Source organism: Temnothorax longispinosus, chromosome 7, assembly GCF_030848805.1.
Source record: "Temnothorax longispinosus isolate EJ_2023e chromosome 7, Tlon_JGU_v1, whole genome shotgun sequence".
Lineage (NCBI taxonomy): Eukaryota > Metazoa > Arthropoda > Insecta > Hymenoptera > Formicidae > Temnothorax > Temnothorax longispinosus.
Window position 1 is genome coordinate 11,565,201 of NC_092364.1, and position 13,494 is coordinate 11,578,694.

General features: G+C 46.3%; 1 protein-coding gene and 1 pseudogene across 1 annotated transcript; both read left to right on the top strand.

Moving 5' to 3' along the window:
* Nucleotides 1-4,921: 4,921 nt before the first annotated feature.
* LOC139815681 (uncharacterized) lies at nucleotides 4,922-5,639 on the top strand (annotated as a pseudogene).
* A 4,874-nt stretch (nucleotides 5,640-10,513) lies between these two features.
* Nucleotides 10,514-11,425, top strand: LOC139816953 (uncharacterized). Its single transcript, XM_071784782.1, has one exon. The coding sequence runs from the start codon at nucleotides 10,514-10,516 to the stop codon at nucleotides 11,423-11,425; it is 912 nt and encodes a 303-aa protein (XP_071640883.1).
* Nucleotides 11,426-13,494: the final 2,069 nt, after the last annotated feature.

Here is a 13,494-nt window from a genome sequence, read left to right on the forward strand (position 1 = left end):
TGCCACACCGGACGGGAATCGACCGATCGCATTCGCATCAAAAACGTTGTTAGCAAGCGAAAAAAAGTACGCACCGATAGATAAAGAAGCGAGAGCGATTATTTTCGGCGTGCAAACTTATTACGATTACCTATACGGACGGGATTTCACCCTAAGAACAAACAATCAGCCGTTAATTCGCATTTTAGGGTCAAAAAAAGGAATTCCGATTATGGCAGCGCGAAGACTGTAAAGATACGCTATTTTCTTATCCGCGTTCCGATTTCGCGTAGAATATGTACGTTCAGCGGAAAATGTAGCCGATGGACTCTCAAGACTCCCCATACTCGAGAAAAAAGCAAAAGAGGAGAAAACGGAGATGACATACTTAAAATACGTGACCGACCAAAAATTCGCATGTTTTGATTACAAACAAATCGCAAAGGAAACCAGCCGAGATAAGGAACTAGCACAGGTAACAAATTACATCACGCTAGGGTGGTCACACCGAAAAAATATACCAGAGGGTCTGCAAAAATATGAGATCAGGAAGGACGAACTAACAATGGAAGAAAATTGCCTAATGTGGGGCTATCGTGTCATTATACCGAAGAAATTACAAGAAGAGGTGCTCAGCGAATTGCATGCGACGCATGCAGAAATAGTCAGAATGAAATCGATCGCAAGATCGTTTTTCTGGTGGCCGAAAATCGATCAGAACGTGGAAAGACATGCGCGGGGCTGCAAGGAATGCGCGGAGACTCGAGACGCAGCGCACCATCGAAACCACCAGCGAGAGTTTGGAATTGGCCGGAAAAGCCGTGGCAACGCGTGCACACGGATTTTATTGGACCGTTTCAAGGACACAGTTTCCTGCTGATCATCGACGCACGTACAAAGTGGCCGGAAGTAGAGATCATGAAGTCAACGACAGCAACAGCAACGATATCAGTGTTCCAAAAGACATTCTCACGTTTCGGACTGCCGCACCACATAGTCAGCGACAACGGAACACAATACGCGAGCGCGGAGTTTGCGGAATTTCTACGACCGTTAGGAGTGAAGCACTCGTTTGCGCCAGTAAAACACCCAGCTACAAACGGTGCAGCCGAAAATTTTGTAAAGATATTTAAGAAAAAAGTTAAGGCAATGTTAAAAAATGAAAAAAAAATACAACAAGCAGTCGACATGTTCCTTTTCGATTACCGTACGACTAAGCACAGCACCACAGGCGAATCGCCCGCGAAACTATTGTTCAACCGGGAACTCCGAACGCGTTTTAGTTTGTTGCAACCAGACATAACACAAACAGTACTCCGAAAACAAGCTAAACAGATCGAGAGCAAAGGAGGCAGCAGACGGGCCGAGTTCGCTGAGGGGGAAGCGGTCTGGGCTCGGGATTTTCGGAAGGACGCCGGGAACTGGAGTAAAGCGAAAATAACCGAACAGCTCGGACCACACAGTAAAAAATCTGACATACAAAATACATTTCGACGACAACGTGGAGACAAAACGACATGCAAACCAATTGACCGGAAGACCGGAAACAACGAGGGAACGAGACGTCAAAGCATCGAACCACGAAGAACCAGAACCACGACGATCGGCAAGACTTCAGGGAAAAGCGAGAGATAAACGTTGAATCAAACGGGGGAGAGTTGGAGTGTATGAGAGTGAATGAGATCTGAGAGTGAGAAGAGCGTTCGAGTGTGAGAGCGAGGATGCCGGAGCGAGACGGCAAAAGGCGTGGGGAGTGGGGGCTTTGGGCCTCGCGAGCGTTCGGCACCAGTCTCTTGTCACCGTTCAATAAAAAAAGTTATATCGAATATTTGTGTACCTCTCAATTACCCGTACAGACCAATTTCACACTTTAGATGCGAGCGAGCGCCTATGACAGGCGGCTATAATTTATGACCTGTGACTAGCGTGACGCCGCGGTCCTTTTCATTTTTCTGTCTAGGAAGAGTTATCAAGCGCGGGGAGGGAGGGGGGCGGCATTAGGGTATCGACGAACGTCGATGACAGAATTTACAAACGAATATCATCTCGATGCGAGCATCGATGGTCGACGTAGGTACTCGACCAAAAATTTTAGGCAATTCAACCGTCGCGGTCTCTCCTCTTTATTTTTCTTTCTAAAAAAAGTCGCTTATCGGGGTTTCGCGGCGCCATTCGGTTATGGCGTCGCGCGTTACAAAGGCGAGCCCCGATGACAGGCAGCTAGATTTTATAAACACTAGACAGCATAAGCGCAGCAACGCGACTCAATTTCTATGGGAGATATTGTTTCTCTGCAGTGTATACACCATGCACTAAAACAGAAGAAACGATACGCGATGCTCTAGTTGGAACGAGAGGAAAAGGCAATAGAAAAAGTATATAAGGAAGAATGAAGCGAGTCAAAATCACAGTCTGTGATTTGAAAGTCTACGCGTCGGTATATCAATTGGAAAAAAGTATAGCGGCTATTTTGCATTTTTTGTGCCGAGTATTCAACACAGAGGAATATTTTTCACGATAAAGGAGATGACAATAATTTCGATATGGCTGTAGACGAGGATCGCGCGTTAACGGACGACAGTGATTATTTCAGTGATGAAGATGACGATTATGAAGAAGTCATCGATAGAATAGTGCTGTGTTGGGAAATCGTTGCACTAAATTTACGTACGAAACATTGCGTAATATATTTTTATTATTCAACGGGTGGTGCACTTGCACTATATGCTCCGTGCATGGTTGCTCTATCGGACCTTGATATCGGTTACATGTACGCTCGCCGAAAACACTTCGTTGAGTTACGCGGAACGATGCATGGCCGGTATTGTTCAAAATGTCACGAAGCATTGTATATGATATTTTCGTGTAATATGTGCCCGATTTGCACACGATAAGAAAAAAAAACATTATCGCGGCTCTTAAAAATCCATACTCGGGGCTGAAGTTTTTTTTGTGTCAAGTGGGCGGTATAGAGAAAACATTTTTTCAAAAACAGTGAACAAAAATGGAGATGGACAATAATTTTGAGGCAATAATGGATGTAGATTCTGTTGTGCCCCTTTTTGGGACACTTGGATTCAATCTTTCCAAGGAGGAGGCGGGAGGCACATAACTAACACTTTGGTTGCAATAAACACGACTTTTACTAACTACTTCGCCTTTACAACTTATTTCGTACAAGACCCGTTCGTCGCTGCCCGACTCCGATTGCCCTCGCGTCCTCTCTTCTCTTTCCTTTTTGTTCGGTTGTTCGTCCTTCGGATCCGCTGAGTTGCTCGATCGGATGTAGGCCGATCGCGCAACTCATTGCTTTGATTCTTCATTGTCTCGTTTACAATAACGTCTTTTCTTTAAACAGTTTCTTAATCTATTTCGTAATGCTAATTGGGGCCGCAACAATTCATCCGACGAGGATTGTCCGTTGTCACCGGACAGCACTTATAACAGCGATGAAAACGATAACCGTAGAGAAGTTATAAAAAAAAATAGTGTCGCGTCCCGAATTTTTAGCGTTAGATGAACGTACGAAGTGTTGCATCTTTTACTTTTATTTTAGATACGGTTCAGATAAGCTGTGTTATTCGTGTATGATTGCTTCATCAGATACTGGTGAGCACATACGTGCATATCGAGAGCATGTAACCGAACCGTACGACGTAATGAACGGTCGATCTTGCAAAAATTGTCGTAATACTCCATTGTACCAAATATATCCGTGCAACATGTGCCCGATTTGCATGAAGTGATAAAAGAAAACATTATCGCGAGTGGGACATTATATATAACGTGCGCAACATGGAATGGCCAAGTGATCTTAACGCGTGTGATCTTAACGAGTATATAACCTCTTTAGGCTATGATCATTATTTAATAAACTATATCGCCGATGCTTTGAAGAATGATGAAGATGTGCGAGACGAAAGATTGAGGGATGTGCAACGAATATCGCCGGTGCAGTTTCTTCGCGATCGCGAACTCGGTATACGCGGAACCAGTGAACGCATTGTCAGACAAGGAATCGTTATCAAAACCGAGCATCCTTATGACTGGGACTCTAACGTGAGACGAAAGGTGTATCGACGGCTGTGGGACAATTGCGATGCCGAAGCAACTCGCTTGGCCAGTATTAGTCGATATTACATTAAACCGCCCTATTGGGAGTATCACTATTGGGCGATTGCAATTTTTCGGAAGATCGAGGATGGTGGTTGTGAAGCAATGTACATTAAGATTCGCACAAGTATTGGGAAATACGTTGAATTAGCGGTGATGAACAATTCGGCACGTATGTATATGTACCTTGACCGTATCGATGATCCCAACTATATATCGATGCTTGAAAGAACTTATGAACGTGACCATGATGATATTAATAATTGGCACCTTAATCACTTCAATGCCCCTTACTTCAATCATTATTTGTTTACATGCATGCACTATGCCGTTCAATATTGCACACGATATTGTTCAGCGTGTGATCGAGTCATGTGCAAGTGCTCCATCAAAGAATGTGATCTAAAAAATAGTGTGAAAAAGACAGTATTAAAAAAAACATGGAACATCTCGATGAAACGGAACGCGACCTGTTGGAACAATCCAACCAAATCGCTACCAATTCGCTATCGGGCGAATATCTTGTATAAGAACAGCGATGCGAGAAGTTTATTGAGCAGCTCGAAGAAGACTGTCGTTCCAAACGTCCGCGGCTCTCAGACTGTCGGAAACAGGTTATCTTTAGTGGCAAGAATCGTGCGACTCGAAGGTGCGAAGACTCTATTACAGAGACGGTTCGTACATATCGGTGGTAAGTACGCGGCGGACAGTAGTAGTGACGATCGAAACCCGTGTATTAACCGGTGCAGTGATAAATACCAATTACATCGAACCGCGACAATTTCTCGAAGATGCTGGAGACATCGTGCTAGATCATGTGCAAAACGTCATGCAAAGACACGCAAGTGTAAAGATAAACACTGTGTTCAACGGTGAGTTTGTGACGGGTGACAAACGTGCGAACAAAAGTATCAGCACGAGAAACTGCGAACTCTTTCATTCGTCCGATCGGTCCGATCTGCGCGAATGGTACGAGCAACACGTTATTGAGCCTACTTTATCGTCCCTTGAAGAGTTTCAGAAACGCGACAGTGGGTGGGCGTTGTCGCGTATACTCAATTTGACAGTGAACGTGAACAAGTACAATCCTTTGCGCGCGGGATGTTATCAATTTACCGCAAGAAATTAAATCGAAAACAGCGGTGATCAACGTGCAATCTATGGACAATGCGTGCTTCGCGTGGTCAGTGGTCGCCGCGCTGTATCCTGTCAAGGACCATACATATCGGGAATCCTCGTACCCTCATTATACAACAGTATTAAATTTACAAGGCATTGAGTTTCCAATGACGTTGAGTTAAATTAAAAAGTTCGAACAATTCAACAATTTATCCATCAATGTGTATACCATCGAGGGAGAGAAGACGCCAACCGTTCTCCCGATACGGCTCACCGACCGGAAGAGAGAAAAGCACGTAAATCTGCTGTACGTGCAGGACTTGCGAGACGACAACGTGGGACATTTTGCGTGGATAAAAAATCTATCGCGTCTCGTTAGCTCGCAATTGAGCAGGTACCATGGTCGGAAATACTTTTGCGATCGGTGAGTACTTATACTCTTTTTAATAAAATTATAAAATATTTTATTTTTTTATTTAGTAATTTACAAAAATTGTTTTTTTTTTTTGCAGTTGTTTATATTATTTTAGTTCGAGCGAGAAATTACAAGCCCACGGTGTAGACTGCCGAAAGATAAACAACTGTGCCATCCGACTACCGAGCGAGGACGACAAGTGGCTGAGTTTCAAGAATCACAGCAGAAAGGAACGACTTTCATATGTCGTATACGCCGACTTGGAATGTACCCTCGAGAAGACGGATGCGGATCCGACAACGTCCACGTTCAGGTCTCAACATCATCAGGTATTTAGCATAGGATACTACGTGCGGTGCTCGTATGACGACTCGTTATCCGCGTATCGATTTCGTCGCGATAAGGATTGCGTCGCGTGGTTCGCCGAGGAACTAAGACGTTTAGCACACGACGTAAAGACTATATCTTGTCCGCTAATATACCCATGACAGATTTTACGCGAGACGAGTGGGAGATATTTCGGAGCGCGACGCACTGTCACGTGTGCGAAAAACCGTTCGAGCCAGACGACGTGCGGGTACGCGATCACTGTCACTTGACCGGCAATTATCGAGGTCCCGCGCATTCTAATTGCATTACATTCCCATAGTTTTTCATAATTTATCAGGTTACGATTCACATTTTATTATCACGGAAATAGCTACAGCGTACGAAGGACGTGTAGACTTACTTCCAATCACGAAGGAAAAATACATTTTATTTACGAAAAACGTTAAAAGCACCCAAGACAATGATAAAAAAACTTGCATCAAATTGCGATTTATCGATTCATACAAGTTTCTCACCGCTAGTCTCGACAAATTGGCATCTTATCTCAGCAAGGATAAACTGCAAATATTACAACGCAAATTTTGTGAATTATCCGCAGAAAATTTTGATTTGTTGACGCGAAAAGGCGTATTTCCGTACGAGTACATTGACTGCGTCGAAAAGTTGGAGGACTCGTGTTTACCATCGCGCGACTCGTTTTACAGTTCATTGACAGGTGACACCGTATCCGAGAGCGATTACGCGCACGCCGTCAACGTCTGGCAGCGGTTCTCCGTTCGAATCTTGGGCGAATACAGCGATTTATATCTCAAAACCGATGTCTTGTTATTGGCCGTCATATTTGAAAATTTTCGCGACAGTTGTATCGCGAGTTATGGACTCGATCCCGCGTATTATTACACTCTACCGGGTTTCACGTGGGACGCTATGTTGAAGCATACGCGTATCAATTTCGAACTGCTCACGGACATTGACATGGTCATGTTCATCGAACGCGGTATACGCGGCGGTTTGAGTCAATGTTCCGGCAGATACGCACGGGCTAATAACAGGTACATGCAATCTTACGATCCATCAAAACCATCGTCGTACCTGATGTATTTCGATGTAAACAACTTGTACGGCTGGGCGATGTGTGAACCATTGCCCTATGCAGATTTTTGATGGGTCGAAGACGTCTCGAATTTTGAGTTTAGCGCGATCGCTTTGGATTCGCTCACGAGTTACATTCTCGAAGTCGATCTAGAGTATCCGCAGAATAAACACGACGCGCACGCCGACCTACCGTTCTGTCCGACGCGCGATAAACCGCCCGGCAAACGGCAGGAAAAACTTCTCGCCACGCTGTACGATAAGAAACGTTATGTCATACACCACCGCAACCTACAGCAATGCACACGCCATGGTCTTCGCGTCACAAAAATTCATCGCGTATTACAATTCGCTCAATCTCCACGGCTCCGCGATTACATCGAACTTAATACAAAATTTAGAACACTGGCCAAAAACGATTTCGAGAAAAATTTATATAAATTGATGAACAACGCGGTATTTGGTAAAACTATGGAGAACGTTCGAAATCACATTGATGTAAAATTTTATTAACAAAGTGGAACGATAGATACGGCGCGGAGGCACTGATCTCGAAACCAAATTTTCACAGCAGGAGCGTTTTTGCGGAAAATCTGATAGCCGTTGAACTGCAAAAACTCGAGGTTAAATTTGACAAACCTATTTACGTCGGCATGTGCATTTTCGACATATCGAAAATCTGTTTGTACAAATTTCATCACGAGTACATGTCTCCCCTGTATCGCGACATGTGTAGAATTATGTACACCGATACAGACAGTCTGATATATCACATAGAGTGCGAGGATGTGTACAAGAACATGAAACGCGATATCGCTAAATTCGACACAAGCGAATACGCGATCGACAACGCGTACTGTATCCTACTCGCCAATAAAAAAATTCCGGGCTTGATGAAAGACGAAAACAACGGTGCGATCATGACCGAATTCGACTCAGGGCGAAGATGTACGCCTTGCGAGTGGACAGTAAAAAAAATACGAAAAAAGATAAAGGTGTTAAGAGTAACGTCGTAGTCAGGTCAATAACGTTCGACGATTACACGAGGTGTCTGCGAGACAAAATTGAAATGACGCGACAGCAGACTTGCATAAGGTCCGAACGACACAAGGTGTACACCATGTCCGAAACAAAAATCGCTCTGAGTCCGTACGACGACAAGCGATACATTATACCTGATTCGACCGATACGTTACCGTGTCGAATGATCTCAGCGATAGCGTTAGCTGTTTTGCTTCCGCCTTTACCCTTGAGTGGCACGGCCCACGCGTGCTTGCTTAACACATTGATGACGGTAAGTATGTAGTGGTAGCCTCCGTAATCCGCGTAGTTCGCAGCTGTTTCTAAACCGCTCGTAATCGTTTTGAATCTGTTTTTGAACCGTTCGACAACCGTCCGACAACCGTTCTTGAACCGTTAGATAGCCGTCCGACAACCGTTCTTGAATCGTTCGTTGCCGTTCGTCGCCGTCATTAATGAACCGTTGCCTCTCTTCACTCGTCGCCTTTCGATAGTCGTTTTTGCTGGACCGTTTGTCCATTGTTGTTCGTTGTCGCGTTTGATTCAACGGTTGTCGGACGTCGAAGCTTGTTTATCGCAGTTCGTAACGCATGCAGATCTTTCTCGAACGTAGTCAGCTTCTCGTCTGATTCTTTTCGTTGATTGTTCAACATTTTAAAGAATTGATCAACGTATAGTTTGTTAACCGCGTCATCGTCAGTCTCAGGTTGCGCTACGCGACGAATCTTGCGCGACCTTGCGTCAAAGTCCGTGGCGGCGCGACACAGAGCGTTATTGCGCACAAAATTTCTCATTAATCCGCTCCACCGATGGTACGAAATGGCATTGTCGCGTCTCCGCTGTGCTCGAACAATCCAAATTTGTTGATCGGCATTTTGACGCTGATTGAACGGATCGTCGTCGCACCGTTTAATTTATAATAAACCCGGCTTCGCGAAGTTCTTCAATGATCGACATGATCTCGTTGTCGTGGGCAGTGTTGCCAGCTTGACGCGAAGCGTCGAGCAATCGCAGACGATCCACCAACTCGTTGGGGTCATCCCAGTGCACGTAGTCGATCTTATTATCGGTTAGCGTCATCGCGCGAGGCGCGAGTAATCACTTTTTGGATTTTTTTCTTCTTGGATTCGGTCGATATTAACGGTGAGATTATATATTGATACTTGTATCCCTTGTTGCCCATTACTCGCTCGCGAGGATCGTGCTTGTATTTATGAGCACTCGTTGCCAACAGTATGCTCCTGTACTTTTGCTTATCGTCCTCCGTGTAGATCTTGTCATCGAGTATTGTTTTGAAGATCAACTCGTAAATACCGGGTGTGCCGGCGGCCGGTACTCATTGGGTAGCGTACGCCAAGAGGGGAGATCAAGTCGTATATTTCAACAGTTTCGGCAATCTTCGACCACCGAAAGAACTGGTGCAATATTTCGGACCAAGCGTGACGAAAATTGAGTACAATCACACGTCTTATCAACGGTACGATCAGAGCATCTGCGGACAATTATGTTTGCAATTTTTCCGGACAATCGATGACAATGGGCGCTAATTTAAAACCTGACGACGCGCCGTGCGGAGACTCAGTGTTCGTCGAGCAGCTTCCGCCGACATGTCTATAACGTTCACGCTGACCGGGAAGAGCAGCATCCTCGCGGAGCACTATTTTCCCGCCGTGGATCTGAGCGACGGTGACTACGAGCTCGGTCTAACGTGTTTCGAGACTTATCACACGAACGTGAATTCTTCGAATAATAAATTTTATTTCGACGAGGATGACACGGAAATTACGATTCCCGAGGGATCGTACGAGATACGAGCCATACACGAGTTTTTGAAACGTGAAATTTCACGTAAACGTCCGCGACGCGTAGTTCGTTCCAACGACGATCGTCATACGTCGGTCGCGGATATCGCGCGAGAGGAGACCGTTCGCGCGAACAGCTACGAAAACGAGGCCGCGGAATACCCGATAGTGTTCCGCGCAAATTACAATACGATGAAGAGCGAGATCAAGTGCGCTTTCAGAGTGAACTTTAACAAACCGAACAACGTCGGATCGCTGCTGGGATTCTCGTCGACGCGTATATTGCAGCCGGGACAGTGGCACGAATCGGACGCACCGATTAATATTATTAACGTAAACATTATCCGCGTGGAGTGTAACGTGACCGCGGGTTCGTACAACAACGGCAAACGCGTTCATACGATACACGAATTTTCACCGAGCGTACCACCGGGATATAAGATATCGGAAACGCCGGCGCAGATCATTTACCTGCCGATCATCGCGCGGAGCGTTACAAAACTAACAATACGCGTCGCTGATCAAGACGGACGATTGCTCGATTTTTGCGGAGAAGAGATCATCGTCAGATTGCACATACGACAGCGAGAGCAATAACGCGCCAGTGTGTGCGTAAAGCGTGAGTGTACGCACGACACATGAGATGCTAGTATTGAACGACTCGGAGCACGCGACAGATAATAATATCTTTACGGCTGCGTCGATCGACGATATCGTCAAGTTGACATTCGGCGGCGTTAAACAAGCGACGAAAAAGAAGCTCAACGCGTCGAACGTTAAATTTTTACAATCTTTGGGATTCGCGGTGCGAAACATCTGGACGATGACTGAAAAAATTCTCAACATCGGAGGCGAGCCGGTCTTTGACGATCGCATCGTCAAGATCGAGACTCACACGTACAACCCGTACGCCAACACAACGTTTGACTATAGCGACGAGATACGAATACCCATACAACAGCAGGATCTGTATACGTTGCCGTGCGAAAGTTGTCTCTACGTCGAAGGAACATTGACGGTGACTAAAGCAGCCGGTCAAGCCGATAACGTGGTATTGGGTACTAATTGCGTCGCGTTCATGTTCGACGAGATTCGATACGAGCTCGACGGTATGAAGATTGATCGCTGTAAAAACGTAGGAATAACCAACACGCTCAAGAACTACGTTACGGTATCGTCCAACAGAAGCGTGATCCTGCGAAACGCGGGCTGGGAACTACATAATAACCCGAACGGATATTTCAATTTCTGCGTACTGCTCAACTTGTTACTGGGATTTTGCGAGGATTACAAACGCGTGGTGATCAACGCTCGTCACGAATTGATCTTGATACGATCGCGCAACGACAACAATTCCCTGGTGAGAAGTATCGCGTTGCAGCCTTTTATCAAAATACTCAAGATACAATGGCGAATGCCTCACGTGGTATTGAACGAGATCAACAAGTTGTCGATGCTGCGCACCTTGGAAGATGGACGATATCTAGGTATGGGTTTCCGTTCGTGGGATCTGTACGAGTATCCCCTGTTGCAGAACACGACCAAGCACTCGTAGGCCATTAAGACCGCGACTCAGCTCGAGAAACCGCGATACGTCGTCTTCGCTCTGCAGACGGGTCGGAAGAACGTCATGTCCGCCGACACAAGCCAATTCGTCGACTGCAACTTGACCAACGTAAAACTCTATCTAAACTCGGAAGTTTATCCGTACGACGACTTGAATTTAGATTTTGGTAAACACAGATGAGCGATTGTGTACTGTTACGTCCTGCGGACTCCACGATATCCCTTTTTCGCGGGAATTCTTATGCGCCTAAGATAGCCCTAAGATTAGGATAAACAAGCCGAGTACGGACGGTTATCGATCGGGGTGAGGTTAGATCTCCTCGCATTCCTTTTTTCTATGATCAAACTACCTATTTGCTTGAGCAAATAAAAGCAACCTCTCAGATGACAAATTACTAACAGACGGGGGATATGGTGACCAGATTCTCGTCAACCTCGTCTGGCCCATAACTATAAACCCGGCGACACGACGCACAGAAAGGAGCCTTAACTCCAGACGGGGGATGATAGAGATCTATATTATAGCGCGCGACTCACTCAAAACTGGCCGTGCGATGTTCCGACAAACAGAAACGAAACCTAATACGTGCTTTTAGAAATCTTAAGAGCACGTGGCGGAAGTTTCTATTTGCAATAAAACTGCACTTAAAATTAAGAAGTATGGATCGTCTGTCAACATAAAAACAGGGTCGCGAGATAAGTAAGGAACCCCAATAAAAGAGAAATCGGCGATAGCCGAAAAACAAATGCGTCACTGGAAAGAACCGATGGGTTACACCCCCAATAAGACAGTGGGGCCTTAAGAGGGGGCTCGCCAATGGAAAACCGGAAAAATCGATAACCGTCTCTAGCTTTCTAGGATAGGCGTAAACTCAAAATCTACCCCTTGGGCGAGAAACATCTCGCCCAATAAAATTCCCTTAAATAATAATTAGAAACATCCCGCCAACCAGAAATCCTTTAAACGAAAACCAGACACATCCCACACGAAACCCACCCCTTCCATCCTTCGAACCTTCCTATTTAAATCCCGACGTCGCAGGACTCGCTCTCAGAGAAATTTTCTCAGTCTTCCAAGTTTCAGTCTGCATTGCTCGGTATTATAATCGGAATCTCATTCGTTTCGAGTCTCGACTCCACGTTTAGAGTCAGTGCAACAGATCCGACGAACCATCAGTCGCCCCCGACTCACCCACCGACGAGTCCAACGTCCATTTCGGAGAGAATCAACAACCACCAGAAATTCATCAAGTAGTAAGTCCCGTAATTCTCTTGATCCTTTCCTTTTCCGCGTTATCGCCCCCTTTCTTAAACGGTCTATCGATTGTCGGATCCCCGGAAGTTTATTATTTTGGGGTCGGTCAGTGTAGGCATCAGGTTCCCAGCGGTCGTTGGCGTTGTCGTGGGCCTGATTTGGCTCCCGGCGTCTTCGTCGCTGTCGTGGACTCAGCCGGTCCACTGACCCCCCTGAGCTCGTGATCGTGGGTCGGTCGGTGTAGGCATCAGGTTCCCAGCGATCGTTGGCGTTGTCGTGGGCCTGACTTGGCTCCCGGCGTCTTCGTCGCTGTCGCGGACTCAGCCTGTCCACTGACCTCCCCCCCTCGAGCTCGTGACAATTTCCTTTTGTTCGCTTCCGACCGGGTCCGAGAGAGATCGACTAAATAAATAAATAATTTTAGTGGACCCGAAAGTCCTACCCCCTCGAGGACAGAATCTCCGCACGATCAAGCGACAGAGAAATCGACAGAACAAGCGGGCGCGACGGGAGGTCGAACTCCCCCGGGAGCAGCTCAACGCCGGTCCTCCGCGACTCGCCATTCCACCGCCCCTATCAGCTTTTTCGGAGGAACCCTGTTCTTCACATCAGAATCGCCCCGTTATCACGTCTTATCGCCCAGTTGTTCTACCTTCTCGCCCAATTGCTGAACATTCTCGCCCTGTTTGCCGCGTGGCTCCGTTTCCCGTGGTCCCGGTTCGCGTGGTCCCCGTCAACCCCGATCCAGCCCGCTTCCTAGAACCTCCCGATTCCCCCTCCTCTTCCCGAAGTCCGTCCCCGAC

Bases quoted from the DNA above. Each gene is read 5' to 3' on its own strand.
- LOC139816953 (XM_071784782.1), top strand. From the start codon at position 10,514: ATGCTAGTATTGAACGACTCGGAGCACGCGACAGATAATAATATCTTT.